Raw genomic sequence first — 24,083 nt, forward strand, 5'->3', positions numbered from 1 at the left:
TGGGGTCTGTATGGGGTGCTGGGGATCAAACCCTGGTCATGTGTGTGCAAGGCAAACACATTACCTGCTGTACTGTTGCTCCGGCCCTTTATATTAGTTTTGGACTGAGTATTTGCAATAAAAACTCCGGTTTGACATGCCTTCTAGCACTAGGTCATAGGGCAGTATTCTGTGTGAGCAGAAATAGGTTTATTTGAGGTTTGCTCCACATCTTGAAGTCTCAAACTACAGTAGAGGTTTTTCGTTCTCCCCTGCCTTCAGCTGACCTCCCACTCTGTGTGTGTGTGTGTGTGTGTGTGTGTGTGTGTGTGTGTGTGTGTGTGTGTGTCTCTGCTGGAAATCCAATCCAGTGGTTCCCACACACATGGCACGAGTTCTACTGTGATCTGTATTCTTGCTGAGAGGTTTTCTCCCTTTCTACAAAGATGATTGTTTCCTCTTTTTCTCAACAGGGTGTCCTGTGCCCAACCCCGAACTGATCTACCATCTGGAACACTGGCAAGAAATACAGAAAGTGAAGAGAGACCCCTCCCAGAATTTCTATCCAGGTAGAAGCCAGGAGTGGGCAGGTGGGGAGACTGGGAGCACTAAATGGGGCTCTGGGAACTGCTGCTTGTGGCTCCCAGGTGTCTGGGACTCATGAGGCCCTGAGATCCCTCATACCATATCTTTAGAGAACAGAGATGTATCTTTCTTGAGGTCCCAGCTGCTTAGGCTTAGAGCTGGGCTTGCAATGTAGTGGCTCGGGTCAAGACTTAGCCATGTCCTTGTTCACCAGGGCTGAGGGAGAGCTGCCATGGCAGGGCTGCCCCTTAAGCATACTGCTTTAATAACGGCTCAGTGGGGCTGGAAGGGGTTTTATAACTAGCCTATTTCACTTGCATAATATCACCAACATTTGTTCATACTAGACCATGTGTCAAGAGTCTGCCTCCCTTCTCCTCCCCTTTCCTCTTCCAACACCCAGAGATACTCAGGGCTTACTTTTGTATCTGTGCTCAGTGATCATTCCTGGTGAGCTCAGGAGACTGTATGGGTGCTGGGGATTGAACTTTGGTTGGCTGCATACAAGGCAAGTACTCTACCACTGTACCTATCATTCTCGCCCCATAAATTTATTTTAAAACAAAAATTTGGGGCTGGAGCAATAGCACAGCAGGTAGGGCATTTGCCTTGCACGCAGCTGACCTGGGTTCGATTCCCAGCATCCCATATGGTCCCCTGAGCACCGCCAGGGGTGATTCCTGAGTGCAGAGCCAGGAGTGACCCCTGTGCATCGCTGGGTGTGACCCAAAAAGCAAAAAAAAAAAAAAAAACTGGGATAGCAAGTCTTCCATGCAGTGCTCAGAGACCTAGGGATCACTTGTGGTGATTATCATTCAGGCTGGATGGTTCAGTGGTTGGCCCAAGGATGTGATACAGCCAAACACTATGAGTCTGGGACCAGGACCGCCCCAGTGCTCCTCAGGAACTCTAGAGACTTTTCTGGAAGTGCCACGTTGTGTCAGGGACTCGACTGGGGTTGGATATATGCAACGAAATATCCTAATCCTTATGCTATCTCTATGAACCCATAGTGCAGGCTTTTAGCCTTACTCCACTCTATCTGGAGTCACAGTGCACAGCCTTAGAAACTGGGGTTCCTCATTCATTCTCTCTCTGGAATCATGGGTTTCCCTGCTGTGAACAAGAATGTACAAATATCTCATCGGGATCTTGTTTTTACTCTGTTGGGATATATAGCCAGCAGTGAAATTGTTTATCATATAGTAAATTTTTATTTAAAAATGTTTTTCTTGGGGCTGGAGTGATAGCACAGCAGGTAGGGCATTTGCCTTGCACGCGGCTGACCTGGGTTCGATTCCCAGCATCCCATATGGTCCCATGAGCATGGCCAGGGGTAATTCCTGAGTGCAGAGCCAGGAGTGACCCCTGAGCTTCGCTAGGTGTGACCCAAAAAACAAAAAAAAAATGTTTTTCTTTTTATTTTTATTTGTTTGGTTTTTGGGCCACACCTGCCTGGCACAGTTCAGGGGCCCATATGGAGTGCTGGGGATGCAACTCAGGTTGGCTGCATGCCTGGCAAGTTCCCTATATATTATACTGTTTGGGCCCATGTAGTAATTTTTAAAAGATAGAATTGGCATATAGTTTTTAAAAATTTTATTATATCACGATGATTTACAAATTTATTCATAGTCGGGTTTTAGACTTACTGTATCCCACCACCAGTCCCACCACCAGTGTCTTCTTCTGAATGATAATCACCACAAGTGATCCCTAGGTTTCTGAGCACTGCATGGAAGACTTGCTATCCCAGTTTTCTTTTTTTTTTTTTTTTTTTTTGCTTTTTGGGTCACACCCAGCGATGCACAGGGGTCACTCCTGGCTCTGCACTCAGGAATCACCCCTGGCGGTGCTCAGGGGACCATATGGGATGCTGGGAATCGAACCCAGGTCAGCTGTGTGCAAGGCAAATGCCCTACCTGCTGTGCTATTGCTCCAGCCCCAATTTTTTGTTTTAAAATAAATTTATGGGGCGAGAATGATAGGTACAGTGGTAGAGTACTTGCCTTGTATGCAGCCAACCAAAGTTGTAATTCCTGAGTGTATGAGTGACCCCTGTGCATCACCAGGTGTGACCCAAAAACAATAAAATACAAAAAAAAACCAGGTCGGCTGCGTGCAAGGCAAATGCCCTACCCCCTGTACTATTGCCTAGCCCCCTCTGCCTTCCCCCCTGATTTCTTTCCTTCAGGTTTCTTGGGTCTTTTTTTATTTTTTTTCAAACTTAGGAATTCAGTGCCTACAAGACATTCTCTGATTCTATCATCTGCATATTTAAATATTTGAGTTCTAATAACATTTTTTGGGGTGTAGGTTGGGCCATACCTGGCGGCGGTGATCAGTGCTGACTCCTAGCTTTGGGCTCAGGAATCACTGCTAGTGGGGCTCGGGGACCATACTGGGTGCTGGAATCAAAGCCAGGTTGGCCGAGTGCAATGAAAGCACCCTGCCTAACTGTACTATAGCTCCAGCACCAATCCTGGTATAATTTTTATTTCAATTTTTATACTTTTTTGCCCCAGAATTTTGAAATACTTTTTTTATGCCAGAAGCTAGAAGCACTTTGTAGTATTTCTGTTTTGCTGATAGCAGTTTTCTTACTCTTCTAATTATTTTTTCTTTTTTTTTTTTTTCCCCTTTGGAGGTAGGGGCACACCTGGTGGTACTCAGAGGTTAGTCCTGGCTTTGCCCTTGGGAATTACTCCTGGCACTGCTCCGGGGACCATATGGGATACTGGTGATCAAACCCAGGTCAGCCTCGTGCAAGGCAAGCAACCTGCCCACTGTACTATCTCACTCTCTGGTCACAGTTCTCGGTCTCTTTCTGCAGGCTCAGTTATGACCTTAAGCCTTTGAACTCTAAATCCAAATCCTGGGATTATTCTTTCCAGTGTGCTCTATACTGAATCATCTTCATATCTCTGTGTAGGGGATCCAAGTTTTTCCTGTTTGCATAGATATGTCATTGCAGTTGACTATCTCCTTTCCAGCACTCTGATCTCTTACCAAGTTGTTCCCTGTGGGGTCACTCATTCATGTCATCAATAGTTCCAAGGACCAGGAAAGAAAGAAATTGCTTTCCAGGATATCACTGTTGTGTGTTGATTGACTCACGAGGGCATCGGTAATTTCTCTATTACACTCAGCCCTGAGATTTTAGCAGCCTCTTCTTACTCAGCCTCTTCTTACTCATCTCTCCTAACTATTGGAGGCTCTTTCAGGGTCAGGGGAATAAGACCTATCGTTACTGTTTTTGGCATATCAAAAGGTAGCTTGCCAGGCTCTGCCGTGCGGGCAGGATACTCTTAGTAGCTTGCCAGACTCTCCAAGAGATATGTATATATCTTTTACTGTATTTGAGATGTGAATAATTCCAGGATATAGAGCTAGCAAAACATAGAAGACACAGAAGCACTCTTGTTTTTAAAGCTTTTTTTCTACAAAGCTGATTTTGTTTCTTCTGATGATATAACTGATAATCTTTTTCTGCCTATTGTACCTTTCTCAGGTAACAAAGGAAATCTGACGATCACAGAACTTACCTTTTATGAGCCAGCCCTATCTGAGGAAACCTTACTCCAGGCGGAGCTGACCCGAGGAGGCCCTGGGGACTCCCAGGAGTGTCAGACTAGGGATCAGAATGGAGCATCAGAGGTGCTGGGAGGACATGTTAGGACAGAGCAAGACCCTCCCTCAGAGATGCTCCGGGAGAACTCGAGCCCTGAGTGGGGCGGCTTCAAGTCAGCTGAAGGCATGTGTGCAGGAATCTCACAGGAGCCATTCCCTGCTGGAGGTGCTGTCCTTAACCGGAACTCCTGGGAGTCAGGGAAAGATCCTGTGGTCCAGGAAGAGGAAAATGTCTTCAACTGTAATGAATGCGGGAAGGTTTTTAACAAAAAATGTCTCCTTGCTCGACATAAGAGGATCCATTCTGGGGTGAAGCCCTATGAGTGCACAGAGTGTGGGAAAACCTTTAGCAAGAGCACTTACCTCCTTCAGCACCACATGGTCCACACTGGTGAAAAGCCCTATAAGTGCATGGAGTGTGGAAAAGCCTTCAATCGCAAGTCACACCTTACACAGCACCAGCGCATCCACAGTGGAGAGAAGCCTTATAAGTGCACAGAGTGTGGGAAGGCCTTCACTCACCGCTCCACGTTTGTCTTGCATAACAGGAGCCACACTGGAGAAAAACCCTTTGTGTGCAAAGAGTGTGGAAAAGCCTTTCGAGATAGGCCAGGTTTTATTCGCCACTACATCATCCATAGTGGTGAGAATCCCTACGAATGCTTTGAGTGTGGCAAGGTCTTCAAGCACAGGTCATACCTCATGTGGCATCAGCAGAGTCACACTGGGGAGAAGCCCTACGAGTGCAGTGAATGTGGGAAAGCCTTCTGTGAGAGCGCAGCCCTCATTCACCACTATGTCATCCATACCGGGGAGAAGCCCTTTGAATGTCTCGAGTGTGGGAAAGCCTTCAACCACAGGTCATACCTCAGGAGACACCAGCGCATACACACCGGGGAGAAGCCCTATGTGTGCACCGACTGTGGAAGGGCCTTCACCCACTGCTCCACTTTCATCTTGCATAAGAGGGCACACACAGGGGAAAAGCCATTTGAGTGCAAAGAATGCAGGAAAGCCTTTAGTAATCGAGCAGACCTGATCCGGCACTTCAGCATCCACACAGGGGAGAAGCCTTTCGAGTGCCTGGAGTGTGGGAAAGCCTTCAACCGCAGGTCAGGCCTCACGAGGCACCAGCGCGTCCACAGTGGAGAGAAGCCCTATGAGTGTGGGGAGTGTGGGAAATCCTTCTGCTGGAGCACGAACCTGATCCGCCACTCAGTCATCCACACGGGAGAGAAGCCCTATGAGTGTAGCGAGTGTGGAAAGGCCTTCAGCCGGAGCTCTTCCCTCACACAGCATCAGAGGATTCACACTGGGAGAAACCCCATTGGTGTGGCCGGTGTGGGAAAGCCTGACACGATCTCAGATGACCTTCAGCAACTCCTGCCTAGGAAAAACCTTTTGGATATAACCACTGAGGAAAATCTTTTGCCAGAGAACACATCTTCCACAGAATCTGATCATTCATGCCAAAGAAAGACCTCTCAGATTTCTTCCCTGTGAGGAAAATATTTTGCAGATATGCTTTGTCATCCAAAATGTAATGATGGAAATTGACACAGCCTAGAGCCTTATTCTATATCTGAGCATCATCCAGGAAAATGACCCTGTGATTATTTTGAACCCAGGAATATCTTTAAATATGGTTTTCTTTTTCTCTTTTTTTTCCCTTTAGTTTACACTCCAGCATTATCTCAGGAATTCTTTTTACAGGAAGGAAGAGACTCAGAACATAAAATTATCTACAGATTGTTTCTTTTGGACAGCCTTGCCAAACTGACATTTGCATGGATTCTTACTTTACCCTCTGAGAGAGTTTCTTTCAGAGCAAAAGGCCTTGACTGTATGTCTTTTCCACACATTCATTGTAGTTCGGTAAGACAGTGAAAAACAAATCTGGAAATTTTTCATTGAATGTCTTCGAAAATACTGTGTTAACTTTTTTTTTTCTTTTTGGGTCACACCTGGTGATGTACAGGGGTTACTCCTTGCTCTGCACCTAAGAATCCTGGTGATGCTGGCGGTCCATATGGGATGCTAGGAATCGAACCTGGGTTGGTCGCATGCAAGGCAAATGCCCTACCCGTTGTGCTATTGCTCCAGCCCCCTGTGTTAACTCTTAAGGAGCTTAATTTTTGTGAGGAGATACTAAAACGTAAATCATCAAATACATATTTGAAAGGTGGGTACATTTTGTGTTATTTAAGACAGGTTGAAGTTTTGGCTTTTAGAAAAGAAAACTGTTATTCCTGGAGTTTGGTTTGTTTTATTGCTATAGCTTTGTGGTAATTTTATTAACTTTATAAATTTGATTTATCCCTCCTAGTTATGTTGATGATGGTTTAGAGAAACCTTGATTTTCACCCAAAAAAGGTAAGGAGTTTTGGTAGAAACTGAATTAAATTGGCAATTTGTTGAGAATTGGTATCCATACTGTCTTCATTTTATAAATGCATTATATCCCTACTTTCATATAGCTTGATTTAGTTTATTACTGTTCTAAAATTTAGTAATAAGTGATCAATCTTATTTTTTAATAATAAGTTTTGGGCCACACCTAGTGATGCTCAGGGGTTACTTCTGTCTCTGTGCTCAAGAATTAGTCCTAGCAGTGCTTAGGGGGACACATGGGATGCCCAAGAATCAAACCTCGACTGGCTCCATGCAAAAGCAAGCACCCTACCTCCTGCTGTATTATCACTTCGGCTCCAGATTTCTCAGTCCTTTTTATATTTAAATTTACACCCAAGTGGTTTTGTTTTTGTTGATTATAAATGAGAGTAAAATAGGAGAGATAGAGAGTGAAAGATGTAGATCCAAATGGGGCCTGAGCAATAGTACAGTGGGTAAGGTGCTTGCCTTGCATATTGACTTGGGTTCAGCACCCCTAGCACACTTGGAGTGATCCTTGAGTACTGTCAGGCATATGAACAGTATGAACATATGTTGGGAGCAGCCACAAACAGATTTATATCTAGGTGGTTTTGTTTTATTGATTATAAATGGAAGGGGAGAGGGAGAGACTGTGATTGTGCGTGGGAGGGGGGGCGGCGGGTAGGTGGGTGTACGTGTGTGCGTGGGCATTTAACTCACACCTGAGACTTGCATTCTGTGACCACATCGCATCCCTGGCCGGTAATTTTTTAATTCCAAGTTTCCTTCATTCAATATTTGTAATATATGGAGCTAAAACTTTGTTATTTTTATGTCCTGAAACCTTAACTGTAGTCCTTTATATTGATGGAATGCTTGATATTTTCTACAGAGAAAAATTTACAGAGACAGTTTTGTTTTCTTCCTATCAGTATATCTATTATTTCCTTTTCTTGTTCTACTGTAATAGCTACAATTTCTATAATGATGTTGAACACTAAATAGTGAGAAAGCATTTTCTTGCATGGTCCCAATATTAGGGATAAACATGATTTTCATACTTAAATAGAATGTTAGCTAAAAGATGTTTTTCACAGAAGTATCTTAACCACGTTTAGAAAATGTATCCATTCTCCAGATTTGCTGGTTTCTTTTTGGTATTGGAATGGGTATTTTGTTAAATGTATGGGTATTTTGTCAAATTAACCCCCCTGTAGATTGAAAATGATCGTGTATTTCATCTTTTATAGCCTGTTGACTTGATGCATTTGCATTGATTTAGATTTTGAACGCTGAACCAGTTTTGTAGCCTTGGAATAGGCCCCACTTGGCCAGGGAATGTAATTATTATTGTGCTGAACATGCTGGCCTTTGTTAAGGTGATTTTTCTCTAATTCTATGTTGCTAATGATATGTAGTTTTCTTTCCTTTGTTCATTTGTTTCTCCTTACTGTCATTGTCTGGTATTCTAGATGATATTGGCCACCCATCCAGCATGTACTGTAAGGTGTTCGTCTATTATTCAGAAGAGTGTAAAATAGGATGTTTTTTTAATGTTTGGTGGACTTCTTTTTTTTTTTTTTTTTTAATTTTTGAGGTTACTCCTGGCTGTGGACTCAGGAATAAGTTGTAGTAGACTTGGGGGACCATATGAGATGTCGAAGATCAAATCCAGATCTGCTGATTGTAAGGCAAGGCCTACCCACTATATCATCTCTCCAACCTCATTGGTCAGTTGCTTTAGTGAACTATTTAGGAACCTGACTTTCGGTGACCTTTTTGGGGGTAGGTGGGGCTCACACTCATCAATGCTTAGAGGTTACTCCTGGCTCTGTACTCAGGAACAACTCCTGGTGGGACTCTGGGGACCATCTGGGATGCTAGGTATTGAACCTAGATCAGCTATGTGCAAGTCAGTTGCCCTACCTGCTGTACTGTCGCTCCAGCCCTAGATGTTTTGTTCTGGGGCTATACCTGGCAGTGCTGAGTTACTCCTGGCTTTGCACTCAGAAATTACTCCTGGCAGTGCTATGGGATATGGAGCTCAAACCCAGGTTAGCCACATGCAAGGCAAATGCCTAACCCGCTGTACTATCTCTCCAGCCACATTGATCAGTTGCTTTAGTGAAATATTTAGGTATTGAAATTTTAATTGCTTTTTAATTATGTATTTATTTTATTTAATATGTGTAGAAATCAGTATATTTCATAAATATAATAAGTATATTTCTTAATTTGTCATTTTCTAGTTCTTCCATTTCACCTGTTTTCTTATTTTAGTTATTTATTATCCCCTTATTGACAGTAGAATCTGTGAGTGCTTTCACTGTTTTATTACAAATGTGTCAACACTATTTTTAATCTGAATTTTCTTAGATAATACCAATTTTTGTTTTGTTTTGTTTTGTTTTCGGGTCACACCCGGCGATGCACAGGGGTTACTCCTGGCTCTTCACTCAGGAATTACCCCTGGCGGTGCTCAGGGGACCATACGGGATGCTGGGATTAGAACCCAGGTCGGCCGCATGCAAGGCAAACGCCCTACCCGCTGTGCTATCGTCCAGCCCCGATAATACCAATTTTAAAGAACCAGTACTTTAGATTTTCTTGACTACGGTATGTTCTGATGTCCTTAGTGGACTTGCATTAAGTGTCTATATGATTCTATTTCTTGATAGTAGAACAAGATTCTAGGACATTGTTGATTTTCTGCCAATAGTTTCTACCTATGGCTGTCATATAACTTTGGAATATCTTGATAACTTCTGTCAGTTTTGTTTCCATATATTTTAAAGCTCTGATATTTGATATGTATACATTTAATACTGCTTTTTCTTGTTGGCATATTGATCATTACATTATTTTATCATGTCTATTGCTTCTACAAATTTTCTTTTCTTTGAAGCATAGCTTTTTTTTTTTTTTTTTCTGTTTTTTTGGGCCATACCCAGTGGTGCTCAAGTCTTAATCCTACTCCTGGAGGTGCTGGACCTCATATGTGGTGCCAGGGACTGAATCTAGGTTAACCATGTATAAGGCAGGCTTCTTCCCCTGTTCTACCTCTCTGGCCCCAACATCTTTATATTATTGCCATTATCGGATTCTTAGGTTTCCATGGTTTGATATTTTACCATAAGTTTGTTTTCAGCCTTAAATCTTTTCAGTACATTTGTTCTAAGTTTCTGTGAATAGCATAAATGATGTTTCTGTTTGTCCACTTCCTTTTCCTGTTTGTTTTTGGAGTGTGTGTCTGGGTGTGTGTGTGTGTGTGTGTGTGTATGTGTGTTTTACACCCAGTGGTGCTCAGGACTTCTGGCTCTAGTCTCCAGGGTCATTCTTGGTAAAGTTTTGAAGGATCACAGGGCTATGAGGGTTGAACCCAGGTTTGGCCACACACAGGGCAAGCGCCCTACCCACAGTACTCTCTCTCCAGACCCTGCTTTTGGAGCGTCTTACTGCTTCCCACCTCTCTAACTTGAAAGTCATCTTCTGGTTTCTCTGAGTTACTATCCTTCAGCAGGCTTCTCTCCTCCATCTGTGCTTCCCAGATCTCATCACCGGCCACTGCTTTTCTCATGTGTTCTAATGAGTTAATATTCCCTCAAGGCATCCTGCACTTAATAATCTGTAAGTCTTTTTTGGTCTATTCTTAGTCTCTGTCCTATAATTGGAGCATTTTGGTCACTAATGTTCCAATGATTAGAGATTGGTTGGGTTAGTGTCTACCATGGTTTATTGTTGTTTTGTTCTGTGGCCACACCTAGTGGTCCTCCAGGACTGCATGCTGAGCCCTGCACTACCTCCTGAGCCTTCCACCCCTTCCTTTGTTGTTGTTGGTTTGTTGTACTTATCCTCTGTTACTGTTTTTGTCTTCTGCTCCTTATTCTTTTGTGGTTTCAGGGGAGTCTTTCCCATAATTTCATTTTCTTAGTTATTTGAGTTATACTTCTAAAAATATTTTTAGTGTTCACCCTGGAGTTTGATAGATGTTTATAAGAGATGTAAGTCCACGCTAATCACAGTTTTGTTTTTTGTTGTTGTTTTTGTCACACTGAGCAGTGCTCAGGACTTACTCCTGGACCACTCCTGGACCACTCCTGGCCGGGCGGGCGCTGGGAACCATCTTGGGGATCAAACCCTCTTGGCCATGTGCAAAGCAAACACCCTACTTGTGTACTATCTCTCTGGCTCCCTAATAACACAGTTTTACAGGTAGTGTCCCTCCCTATTATAAAATGGTCCTAATTCATCCTTTAGATTTGCCATTGCTGCTGTGATTCATTTTGCTTACAAATAAACTTAAGTATTTACGGACACTATATACATGTGGGTGCAAGCCGTCTATTTGGATTTAAATGCATCTACCTATTTTCTAATTACATTTGCTTGCTTCAATATGCCAAAAACAGTAACAAGTCTCACAATGGAGACATTACTGGTGCCCGCTGGAACAAATTGATGAACAATGGGACGACAGTGCTACAGTGCAGTGCTTTGCTTGTTTATAATTTGGGGGGGCAGGGGGGTTCGTGGCAGGGAGCTAATCGGCGAGCACTCCTGCCTGTGTGCAGGGACAGGTACGGAATTGAACCTGGTGCTTATTTAACCTCTTCCTAGGGCGGTGTTTCATCATGGCTCTCTTGGGAATGAAACCTGTATAGTTCCAGAGCGAGTGCTGGAAGGACTCCTTGTGACCTGCTCTAGTTTGCTGGGTCAGGGTGGGCCGAGGGTGGACTCCGGATACTCGGGTACTCTGCGAACTGCAGGCTCTCCACCTTTCCTTTAATCCCAGGGACTGTGTGGGAGCTACTGCTGTGCGAGTAGTAGGCGGGCTGGGGAAGTGCGGGAGGAGTGCAAGATACTCTACCCAGAAGTGCCTGCTCCGCAGAGCCACTGGCAGCCCTGAGGGAAGCACTTCCTGGCATCTACTGGACGGGACTGCTGCGGGAGAACCCCAGTAGTGCTTGTTGATTGAGCAAGAGCCACGTGCACTGCAACACCGCAGGTGGCTTTGGTGGTGTGCAGAAAGGAGTGATGTTAGGGGTACCCCACTCCATAAGCCCACACTCCCGACTCGTGGAACCAAGGCTGTGATGTGGCCTAACTGGAGCCACGCCCCTGCGGGCACTGCATGGGTTCCTTGTCTGGGGGTACGGCCCCAAGGTGAGCCGCAGTGATGAATATGGCACCCGTGAGTGTGGTCCACTGGGCCTCACCACTTCCCTGAGACTGCACCTGTCCCTCCTTCCCAGAGTCCCTGAGTTTCTTCGAGACCAGAGCAGGTGGCTGGAGGCGTCCCAGGTAGTGCCTTGGGAGGAGGGGAACAAACAGGAGTGCAGACACCAGGCGGGCCTGGGGACTCGGGGCTCATTTGTGCCCCGTTTAAATAGTATTGTCCCAGGGTCGGCACTATGCCAGGACTTCTGAGAGTTGGGAAGAGGATGGCGAGACCTAGAAAGTTCCCTTTGGCTGCAGGAATCACAGCAGGGCTCAGTTCATGCCAGGGGCAGGATAGCTGAACAAGGGCTGAGAGAGCTGGTACCAGACACACACCAGCTCCTTTCCTGGACAGTGATCCAGAGGCCTGAGGGTGAAGTAGACACTGGCGGGCCAAGTCTGGCACCTACCCTGAGCTGGGGAAAAGGATCGGTGTGTGTGAACACTGTAACCTGCCTGTGGGCTCAGCAGCCTGTGCACAATTACGTGCAGGCTGGTGTTAATTTTGAAGATGTCTTTGTGTGCTTCTCCCGAGAGGATTGGGAGCTCCTGGAGGAGGCCCAGAGGCTCCTGTACCCAGATGTGATGCTAGAGAACTTTGCCCTTGTCTCCTCACCGGGTGAATCCCTGTTCCAGCAGCCTGCTGCTGGTGGCCAGTTACCCCATAACTCTGTTGCCAAAAATGCACATTAACCATGTCATCATTTCTGTGGATCAGGGAGAAGCCATGCCCTGCTTAGGTACCCCCAGCTCAGGGTGTCCTGTCAGACTGTGCCACACCATCTAGGACTGCAGTCTTAAGTGATGGCTATTCAAGTTCAAGGTCATGACTATTCAGGAGACTCCCCATCTAATCACATCCTGGCTTGCTGCTGGCTTCCCCCCATTGCACACATACACAATGTCTTCTCCATAAATGGGGCATGACCATCACCACCTGACCTCACTTAGCGTTGGTGAGAGACAATGTCCAGGATAAAACTGGTTGTGTGGAAGTAATACCCTATCCTGTAGCTGGACTCTTCATGAGAATGAGTTCTTTGATCTAGTATATGCTCAAAGTCAGCCAGGGCACAGGTACCAGGGGTGCTGTGGTGTCTTGTCCCCTGGCTGACTTTTGCTGTACCCCTGCAGCAAGGAGTTTAGGAGTCAGGTGTCTGCAGTGAGGAGTTTAGGAGTCAGAAGTCTCTGCAGTGAAGGGTTTAGAACTCAGAGTCCACAGTGAGAGGTTTAGGACTCAAGAGTCTGCAGTTGGGTTTAGGGATCAGGATCTCTGCCATGAGGGGTTTAGGGGTGAGGAGTCTTTAGTGAGGGCTTTAAGATACAGGAATCTCTGCCCTGAGGGATTTTAGGACTCAGGAGTCTGCAGTCAGGGGGTCAGGACTCAGGAGTCTGGTGTGAGGGGTTTAGGGGTCAGGAGTTTTTCAATCAGCAGATCCTAGGTGGCCCAGATGCTCCTTGGCTGGTGACTATCCAAGTCACAGGTCTTGGGACCAGAGAGGGTGCAGGCCTGAGGCATGAGCACTCTTCCCTTTAGCCTCACTGCAGAGAGGCCTGGTCTCCACCGCAGAGATGTAATAAGTAGTACCACTGGCTTTGCTCCTGCTTCCTCTGAGTGGCACTTCCTGAGGCACTTGACTGTTGCTGGGAATCCAGGCTCTGAGCCGTCACTGCCTGTAGAAAGTGGAGCTGTTATGTTACTGCCATGCCATCGTCTCCCAGGGTCTGGTTCTGTTTGAAGTCCTTCCTCTGTGTCGCCTGATCTCTGCTCAACCCTCACCTGCATCTGATCCCATAGGGTCTCCCAAATGGAGCACACGGGAGTCCAGGGTGCCTGAGAAGGTAGAAATAGCTGCAGCCACAGTGACAGATTTCCTGGGAGAGCCTAGCTCTTCTGAGCTGCACAGTGGGAGTGTCATGTCTGGGCAGCTTCCAGCCAGCAGACTCTGGGGCTTCTGGGTTTGCGTCCAACACCAGCCTCTCGGCTCAGCCTGTTTTCCTTCCCCATTTGACGCAGTGCTCACAGGGGCCTGCTAGTCCCCCAACCCTCTGCATCACTGTATCTATCTGTGAGTCAGCCTGGTGGAACTCCAGACCCAGCTCTGGGGCACTAAACTCTTCCCAGCACCCCTCGCACTCACTTCCATCTGATGCTTCTGGTCCTGCAGTGTTCTTTGGCAAAGGAGCTGGAATGTTGCTGGCAATCCCGGGTAGAGGGTGATGTGAAACTTCCCCCCTCTTCTCTCTGGCAGTGTCCTGTGTCCTCTTCTCCAGTCTGAAGCCTTGGAGGTCTGCAGGACCTTCCTCATCCTCCTTCCCATTCTGTGTCTGCTGGCAGGTCCATAGGTTCTGCTTCGGGACTGGGAGATGGTATGGGAGTTAGGGTGGGGCATGCCCTGGTGTCCATAGCACTGTTCTCAGGGCTTCAGTGAACCTGTTGCCCTAGAATTGCTGGGAGTCACTGGTCCCCCTTGAGCACCACTTGAGAAAACTATGAACCTGTTGTCATGAATCAAACATCTTTCACTGGCATTTATTTTCCTCCCAGGTTACTGTAGGATGAGGAAAGAATCTCCTTTGCAGGGATGTTCTGTACAAGCCTTACAGATGTGAACCCTCAAGGCTTATTCTTCAACTCCAAGACTCACTACCATGACATCTGTCGTCTAGTTTTGAAGGACATTTTTACACCATCTAGGCAGGACCATGTGACTGAGTCTGAGATGCTCTGGTTCTTTGTGAACCTTGAGCAGACGAGTGCAGAGAAAGTCTTCCAAACGGAATAGTGCTGCGTTCTGTTCGGGAGGAGACGTGGCTCCTGTGAGAGAAACGCTGGACTGCAGAGACGGTAAGCTGTGAGCTTGCCCATGCTACAGCCCTCTTGGGAGAAGCCACAAAGGACAGTGCACCAAGGGTGCAGGTTTTTCTGTGTCACCACCTCCCTTTGGTGTGTCACATTCTTGACAGGTGAGATGTGAAGCCCTTCCACTAAGCTGCCTTAACCCTTGACCCGGGTAAAGTGAGCCCAGGTACAGTGCTGGCATCACAAATGCAGGATGTGGAGAATCCCCCCAGGACGTGGAGCTCTCTGCTGGGTAAGGAGGAAGAACCTTCTGCACAGTCCTGGGAGCCAGTCACAGGGTACTGGTCATGAAGTGATCATGTGGACCAGCACAGCTTCTGTGTTATGTGCAGGGAGGGATCTGCCTGGAACATTAAAGATGGGGAAAAAGGTGGAGCAATTGCTGGTTGGAGCATGATGTCTGCTGAGTTACTGAAACCTTGGGAGCCCAGTGAACCCTCCCTACACAAACAAGGATTCACACTGCAGTGACGCCCCCTCAGGGCTTCTGGTGTGGGAAAGAACCTATTCCCTCTGGAGAAGCCTCATTAATGTAGAGTGAGTGGGTGAGCCTGGGTGCACTGCTTTTTACTTGTACCTCATGAGGCGTCTTGGGAGAAAGGCCTGAGTTCGGTGGAGACACTTTTTAAGACTTCATTAATTTTTGGCATGAGAGCATGCTCACTGGAGACAAATGCTGTGAGAGTCAAGAATGTCAGAGAGCCTTCTGTGACAGCTCTTCTGTGCTACAGTACGAGGAGCTGTCTTGAAGTCCTGTGAGTCTTGTGCAGAATGACCTCACCCCAAGCCTTCATCCCTCAGCAGCTTTGAGTGTTTACTGAGGAGAAGCCATTTCTGAGTGGACCCCCCTCAGTCAACTTTCAAGAACTCAAAGGGATGGGCGGGGAGAGCTTTTTTCATGAATTGCTGAAGAGAATTTCTCAACCAGAGAAAACTCGGCATCTGAGGAATATTACCAAAGAGAAAGGCTGTGTCATCACAATGAGAAAATCTGAGATAAATCATTTGATATCATGTAAAGACCAGCCACTGACCCAGCCTAGACCATTACTCTTGATCTGAGAGTTGGTGAGGGAGAGAAGCTGTAGCTTTGTGCATTACAGACGCCTGCGACGCTGCCCTGAGCATACCTTGAAAAGCTGTCATAGGAATATAACAAAAGGAAAACAGGCCTTGAAAGGAGTGGGAGAAAAGTTGAAATGACAAAACAAATGCATTTATGGCTTCAAAGCAAACACCCTACCCGCTGTACTATTGCTCCAAGCCCCTCTTTCAGGTTTTCTGACAAACCTGTGCCTCATTTGTCATTGTTGTCTGGGACTGTTCCGTATGTGAGAAGTAAAAAGGCCTCAATTACTGACTTGACTCTATAATTCATTTTGTCATTTTGTCTTTCATTCTGTGTCAGCAGCACACTTTAGAGCAGCTCTGAAAATACTGAAATATTCATTGCAAGACAAGTTGCAAGACAGCTCAACTGTGTGGAGCATATATCCGAGTCACTTAAAACTTATAGTTGGATGGATAGTACAATAGGTAGGTTGCTTACCTTACATGTGACCAACCTTGTTTCAATCCTGGGCATTTCATATAGTCCCCTGAGCCCTGCTAGAAATAATTCCTGAGTGCCCCCCCTCTAGCCCCCCAAAAGGCAAAAAATATCTTAAAAGTAGAATTATTAAAATATTCTTTCTTAAACTTATATGTAAGAAGATATGGACACAAGTAGGTACATTTTACTTATGCCATTTAAGATGGATTATGGTTTCAATTTTACTTTATTTCTCTGTTCTGTTTGAGTTAGAGTTGGCCTGTGATGTACAGATCTCAAATGTATGATTTAATGATTTTGTGCATTCATGTTAGCACATTATTGCTATGCTGTTAGCACAGGCTTTTTCCGTCATGGATTTTCTAGTGGCAGGAGCAGGGAGAGGTGTCACACAGAAAGGGTCTGTGGGCACTGTAATAAGCCCTGTCCTGTGTGCTGGCTCTTCTGGGAGAGGCGCCTGGTGCAGGGGTCCTGTGAGTACTGTCCTGTGTTCTGGTTCTTCTGGTTGCAAGCATATCCAGCCCAGCACCGTCTTTCCCAGTCTTTCATCTCCTAGGTTTGGGAACTACCTCCACTCTTTCTTATTTTTTTTAAGTGTAGGAGTACTGCTATTTATTCAGCCATTGATTAAGCTGATTGAATTGAGCATGAACTCCACATTACTTTTTCTTAAAATTTTTAATTGAATTACAAAGCTGTTGATAATTGGGTTTCAGTCACACAGTGATCCAGCACCCATCCCTTTACCAGTGTACATTTCCCACCACCAATGTCCCATTTCCCTCCCACAATCCTCCAACACTCTCCTTCACCCCCAGCCTCCCTCTATGGGAGGCACTTTCCTTCTTGCTCTCTCTCTCCTTTTCCTTTTGTGCAGTATGGTTTGCAATACAAGTACTAAGAGGTCATGGTTTTTGTTCAGGGCATTCAGTATTTTTATGGGGACAGTAAGGCTGGAGTAACTTTTTAATTGGGTGTCTGCTTTGGGGTGTGGATGTGACTGCCAAGGCTTCTGGAAGTACAGGGAGGTGGGGAAGAGTAGCCCATCTCAACCCCAAGAAAGCCTGGAGATTTCAGTCATAAAACACACCTGAATTTTCAGCAGATTATATCTTGGTGAGGTCTGTCCTGAGACGGTGGAGTTAGGCCAGGGGCATGGCAGCAATTTTGGATTGTACTACCTCCACTCCTGTGTTTTCGTTTTAGATCACACATGTCAGGGATATGCAGCATTTGTGTTCATCTTGCATAACTCACATCCTGATGTCCTTGAAGTCATCCACGTTGGAAAAAATGGCGGGATTTCCTTTTTTCCTTATGGTGAAAGAGTACTGAATTTCTTGATGTTGGCACTCATGAACAGTGCTATATAAACATAGATGTATGTATGCCTTTGATAGCCTGTTTCCATTTCTCTCGGAGGTCCACCTAGAAGGACATGCAGGGTCATCTGGTAACCATGCTCTTCAGTCTCTAGATGCCTCGTACTGTTTGCCAAAGTGGTTCAACGCATGCCTTTTTCTGGCTGCTGTATTGGGCCATTTCCTCACTCCCAGCATGTTTACTCTGCCTTTACAGCTGAGGTAGAACCTGGTTTGGCTTTGATGTTCTTAATGATTTAGGGATACTTTTTCATGGACCTGTTGGGCATTTGTCTTCCTTGGGAAGAGTCATTTAATTTCCCAGCTAATTTTTAATTGTTTGTGATTTTTTTGTGGGGGACCACACCTGGTGATACTCAGGTTTCTCCTGACTGCACTCAAGAATCACAGGCCAGGGGGACCATATGGGATGACAGGGATAGAGCTCGGGTTGTCTTTGAGCAAAGCAATCACCCTCCCCTCTGTACTATCTCTCTAGCCCCTCACATTCTTTACTTTTGTAATTGAAGTGACATAGTAGTGTTTCTGTTCATTCATGTACAGGTCCCTACTTTCCCTTTTCATGGTCATTTCTTTTTTTTTTTTTTTAACTTTTTATTAAATCACCATGTGGAAAGTTACAAAGTTCTCAGGTTTATATGTCAGTTATACAATATTCAAACACCCATCCCTTCACCAGTGCCCATATTCCACCACCAGAAACCCCAGTATACCCCCCGCCCCCACCCCCTACCCCCTACTGTATAACTAATGAATTTCACTTCATTTTTTCTTTACCTTGATTACATTCCATAATTCAACACAAAACTCACTATAGTTGTTAGAGTTTCCAACCAAGAGAGACAGACCTACTACATTTGATAATTAGTTTTTCATTGCTGGAAATGAAGAGATATGTAGCCCCACTGCTACAAGTACATAACTCTCTCTCTCTCTCTCTCTCTTTTTTTTTCCCTTTTTCCTTTTCCCTTTTTTTTTTTTCCTTTTTCCCCCTCATCCTCCTTCCAGCGCCTCATAGTATGGTGTACGCCATGCTGCGTCGGCCGGCATGGGGCTTTTGCTTAGTTCACAGTCCAGAGAGGTGGCTGCTACATTAAAAACCTTCAATATTTCAACAAAAACTTACTGTTATTATTTGGAGTTTCCCCCCCAAGTCAGACCTATTCAAAAGGAACCGTTTCACATTGCTGACAATTATAAATGTTAAGTCGCGCGGACGCTACCGCGTCCGCACGGTTTTGGATTTCTGTATAAAGTCCAGGGAAAATTCTGCCAGATGCTGAAACCCCAATTCCTAAAGCTGTCTCTGGTTCCCGCTTGTTCCACATCCACCGGCTCTGCAGAGGCATGGGCACCTGGGTCGAAAACCCGGCCAGCCGGAGCGGAGCACCGGCCCCGGCGGGGGCTGGCCCTGTATCCCGCGGCTGTTTCAAGTTCAAAGCACACATTTTTTTTTTTTCTCGTGCCAAAAGTTCATACCTTCTCAACGGACCCACAAAATGTCGGACACCTCGCCTTCTCCCGGAGGGGAGAGAGACCAAGAAGGAAGGTTATTTCCTCCATTAGCCGGTGTGGGGCAAAAGCTTAGTTCACAGTCTCCATACACGGGTGCAAGCACTTGCTGGAACCCCAATTCCTAAAGCTGTCTCTGGTTCCCGCTCGTTCCACATCCACCGGCTCTGCAGAGGCATGGGCACCCGGGCCGAAAACCCGGCCGGCCAGAGCGGAGCACCGGCCCCGGCGGGGCTCATGGTCATTTCTGCTGGAGAAGAGCAGCTCCAGCATTGGTGACTGGCAGGATTCAGTCTGCTGCAGGAACGAGGTGAAAGCCATCTGTGGCTGTTGGGAGACAGTGGGAGGTGGGAATGTCTAAAGCCCCAGGTTTATTCCAAGTACCTCATGGTCACCCAAGTACTGAGCTCACAGTAGGCCAAGCATTGTCATGTGCACTACCCCCAAACTCCCCCAAAGAGAAAGTCAGGGTTGTTTTTGTTCGTGTACACATTGAATTGAGAACCGTCTATAAGTGACCTTAAAAGTGACTTGTTTGTTTAAAATAGAATATCATCAAGATGCCAACCAACAGATACATGGAAATAACAAAACGTGATTGAAATTCTGAATCATTAAATCTAATTCAAAATCCTAAATCATGCATTACAAAAGTAAAGATTAAAAATTTGGACCAGTGCTGGAGCGATAGTACAGTGGGGAAGACACTTGCCTTGAATATAGCCAACTCTGAGTGCAGAGTCGGAGTAAGCCTTGAGCATCGCTGGGTGGGGCCCAAAAATAAAGCTCAAAAAAAATAATGGTAAAAAAATTTTAGGAGGCTGGAGCGATAGTACAATAGAAGAAGAATAGAAGAATAGAATAGCGATAGAAAGTAGGGCGTTTGCCTTGCACGTGGCTGACCCTGGTTCAATCCCTGGCATCCTATATTGTCCCCCAAGCACCGCCAGGAATAGTTCCTGAGTCCAGAGCCAGGAGTAACCCCTGAGCATCGCTGGGCGTGACCCAAAAAGAAGAAAAAAAACTTTTAATTAAAAAATTGGGCCAAGTAATGATATCTTCACTTTTATTTATTATCTCTACAGTGTTATTTGAAGTGGTTATTTTTTCTACGAAATCTCTAATTTACCTCACAAATACTAACTTCTTTCTGAGATGCTTTATTATGTGTATTGATTTGTTGATGATTATTTCTTTTTTTTTAAACCCTATACCCCCTAATACACCTTTTTATTTTATTTTATTTTATTTTATTTTTTGCTTTTTGGGTCACACCCAGCGATGCTCAGGGGTTACTCCTGGCTTTGCACTCAGGAATTACTCCTGGCGGTGCTTGGGGGACCATATGGGATGCCGGGGATTGAACCCAGGTCAGCCGCATGCAAAGCAAACGCCCTACCCGCTGTGCTATCGCTCCGGCCCCTGTTGATGATTATTTCTTCAGCTTTAATATGCCCTTCCACTGTGTCACTAAGACAATTTTATTCATGTTGGTTTGGGGGCCACATCGGCAGTTTTCACGGCTAACTCAGGGATCATTCCTGATGGGGTCAGGGAGACAAAAGGGGTGCTAGGGATAAAACCCAGATTGACTGCATGCAAAGCAAGTGTCCTGCCTGCTGTACTGTCTTGCCCCTGAAACAATTTTATGTTGACTGTAAGTTGTCTTCCAGGGCCCTGAGAAGTAGAAATAGTATTTGCATCTGAGTTTGCAATAGCCAATGCATGTAAAGGATGTCATTGGTCACACAGGTGAGGACTATTCATGAAATGTGAGAGGGTCACCCTATGAGCAAACTGATGGTCTGTGCTAGAAACTGCACAGGTACGTAGGCGGGAACAATACTACAGTGGGTAGGGGGCTTGCCTCGCACGCAGTCGGCCTGGGTTGTATTTCTGGCACTCCATGTGGCCCTGAGCACCGCCAAAAAAACACAACCGAAAAAAGAAACTGCCCAGATGCTCGCCAGTCTCTTCCAGGCATGGCCCCTTGCCTTACTTAGAAACGTGCAGCTGGATTCCAGCCTGTGCCGTATAAGCAGGCGTAACTGAAAATATTTAATTTGATCGTCTCTGATTTGTGTTCCTTGCTGGACTTCGTTCCACATTTTCCCAGAATTATTGTCCCCTTGTTTGCTGTACATCTGGGTGAGAGAAGGTGCCTTGATGAAGGCAGCTGAGCCTAAAGTTTAAGGTGAGCATCATGTGAAACTTTTGGAAAAACGTCATTATTCATGATGCTTCCTGAGATTCAGAATGATTACATTTTATGTTTTAAAATACGTGGAATTTACCCCTATTAACAGTGTTGGGATCAAAGCCAGCCCTCACCTGTGTGAAGTGCCCTGCACCCCTGCCCAGGCAGACCACCCCACCCCACAGTAAGACCAGCTTGTCTGTCATTAGCAACCGACCCTCCTGGGACCTTTTTTGCTGGGTGGGTTTGCGGTTTCGCCTTTTGAAAGCGCCTAAGGTGTGAGGGGACTGGGGGTGTGAGGTGTGCTAACTAGGTGTGGCACAGCTAGCTACTCCCCAGGGGGTGTGCTAGCTAGGTGTGGCGCAGCTACTCCCCAGGAGGTGGCGCCCAAGGATGGAGCCTGCGCTGTGCACGCGGGGACCCCGGCATGGGCTGTCCCCCAAATTAAGATAAATCTCAGTCTCTGAAAAGCCAGTCGGGTCTCCGAGACCAAATAAGCAGGGAATGAAAGAAGGAAGCCCGGAGGGCAAGCACTATCTAGGACTCATGATCGCGGGAAGCGGCTCTGTCGCCTTTACGGGAACTTCTCCCTCCTACCGGGCACGGCTCGGTTGACTTGAACTACTTTACCCAGAAGTCTGTGCCCGGCGCACGTGCATTTAGCAGAAAGACCGGAAAAGGTTCCTGCTGCTGCGGTGGAGGCGGAACTTTCGGCGTAGCTATGGTGACGTCTCTCGCTTGAGTCTGCCGCGCCGGACTTAGCTGCTGAGACTGTTGCTGGGTCCGTTCCTCGGGCAGGACGGGAACTTAAAGGTTGTGCCCCGCGCCGCAGCGCTGCGCGGGAGGTGCGAGCTTAAGTGGGGGTGGCCCGAGGCCTTGGCGTCGGCACCACCTATTCTAGCTTGTCTTCTATGAGGGGGCCCCTGCGGCGCGAGTGTCTTGATCAGCCCGAGGTCATTCTTCCCGAGGCGGGCCAGCGCTATCCACCCGCCTCCCCAAACCTACTGCTGCCCCCCACGAGCCTATGTCCGCTCTGGAGCGCTGGGTTCTAGCGCCGGTGAGTGGCGGAGCCCGCACGCCTTGGCCCGCGCAGGTGCGGGAATCCGCGTGTGTTTGGGTGTGTGTGTGTGTGTGTGTGTGTGTGTGTGTGTGTGTGTGTGTGTGTGTGTGTGTGATGCGATGCTGTATGTGTGGTGGTGCATGTGTTTGTGATAGCGCTGGCATGGGATGATGTATATGTGTAATGGTGCTGTTGTGTGTGTGATGGCGCTAATTATGTTGCCATGGCAGACTTGCAGAAGAAGGATAAGGTTGAACCCAGACGCACTGAGGTTCTTACTTGCACATGCTTCGTGGTGGGGGCCCACGTAGAATGCCCCAGTAGCCCTCAGCTGGTCCCTGTGAGTCAAGCCACCACAGGATAAAGTGATCATTCCCGAGTTGTAGGGCTGTCCTGAGGTTCAGCTGAAGAGCCCTCTGCTCATACATCAGGCTGGACACAGGACTTTAGTTCTCGGGAGGAGGTGCTGATATTTAACAAGGGATGCCTGTATGAGCAGTGGGGTGGAGATACAGGTTAATTTCAGAATCTCTGCCAGGTAATTTAAGATAAAAGAGGAGAGACCTGGATAACAGGATGGCTGGCACTAGCCTTGCATGCAGCTGACCTGGGTTCATCTCTGGCACCACATACAGTTCCCTGAGCCTTTCCAGGAATAACCCCTAAGCTTACCCCGCCTCCCGTGTGATTCCAAAGCAAAACCCCCCCCCCCAAAAAAAAAACCTGAGAGGTGGATGGCCTAAAAAGTGGGCTTCTTACCAGGCTTCTGGGTAGCATGGTGCCTTGGACGGAAACATACAAGCACTAACATGTCTGTACAAGGTTACAGAGTAGATCAGAAAGTTATCAGAGGTAGTGGGGAAGCCAAGTAAGAGAATGAGGAATTCAGAGAGTGGTCTACATGGAGGTGCTCCAGCTCTCCAGCTGGCGGTTATGAAGTTGAGTCTGGGAGGCAAATTGCCGGTAGCATCCGCTTAGAAAATGCCTCTCACATGCCTTTTTCTGCTCTGAGCTGGACACAAGAAACAGAAAGTAGCACTAGTGGGATCTACTCTGAGATAAAAAGTGGGACAAAAAGGAACCAGTGGTGGGACTGGAGAGGTAGTAAAATGTCCAGTATGCTTAACTTGCATGAAACCAACCTGGGTTTGATCCTTGGCAACATATATGGTCCCTTAAGTCACACCAGGAGTGACTCCTGAGTGCAAAGGTAGCAGTGAGCCCTGAGCACCGCTGGTTGTAACCCCAAAACAAAAGGGACTGGAGATGGGCATGAGTGGATAGACTGGGGGATCCTGCAGCCTGTGGACTTAACTGACCCATCATGACAGGCTCATGTGACCTTTGAGGATGTCTTTGTGTACTTCTCCCTCGAGGAATGGGAGCTCCTTAAAGAGGCTCAGAGACTCCTGTACCGAGATGTGATGCTGGAAAATTTTGCACTTGTGGCCTCACTGGGTAAGTCCCCATTATAATCTTTTATTGGTACTTGGCAAGTCAACACAAAATGTAGTGGCTTAAAGTAATTTTTTAAAGTCATTGTAGGTCTTGGAGCAATTGCATTTGGCTAACCCAGGTTCAACCCCTGGTACACTATAAGGTACCCTTGTTAAGCCCAGGATTCTGGGTTCCCAAGTGGCAAGACGGACAGACACAAACACGGTAATGCAAAAGTAGTAGGAGTTTTATTCCGGTATACTGGGGTCAACTATCTCACCCACAGAGTGGTCTCT

At 46.5% G+C, this 24,083-nt stretch overlaps 1 protein-coding gene across 15 annotated transcripts in view; it reads left to right on the top strand.

Moving 5' to 3' along the window:
- ZNF805 (zinc finger protein 805) overlaps window positions 1–24,083 on the top strand; it is a 32,909-nt gene that overhangs the window by 4,219 nt on the left and 4,607 nt on the right. For 3 of the 15 annotated variants that reach the window (XM_055145351.1, XM_055145352.1, XM_055145355.1), the window contains 3 exons: window positions 453–548; window positions 4,076–6,376; window positions 14,333–16,031. In XM_055145351.1, coding sequence (XP_055001326.1) covers window positions 453–548; window positions 4,076–5,697 — 1,718 coding nt within the window. In that variant the 3' untranslated portion in view covers window positions 5,698–6,376; window positions 14,333–16,031. Of the gene's footprint in view, window positions 1–452; window positions 549–4,075; window positions 6,377–6,520; window positions 6,568–7,849; window positions 7,947–8,164; window positions 8,230–14,332; window positions 16,033–16,058; window positions 22,384–23,681; window positions 23,809–24,083 lie in introns of those variants that run through there. The other 12 variants (XM_012934623.2, XM_055145353.1, XM_055145345.1 and 9 more) reach the window with 11 other exon arrangements.

The sequence above is a fragment of the Sorex araneus genome, chromosome 8 (genome assembly GCF_027595985.1).
Source record: "Sorex araneus isolate mSorAra2 chromosome 8, mSorAra2.pri, whole genome shotgun sequence".
Taxonomy (NCBI): Eukaryota; Metazoa; Chordata; class Mammalia; order Eulipotyphla; family Soricidae; genus Sorex; species Sorex araneus.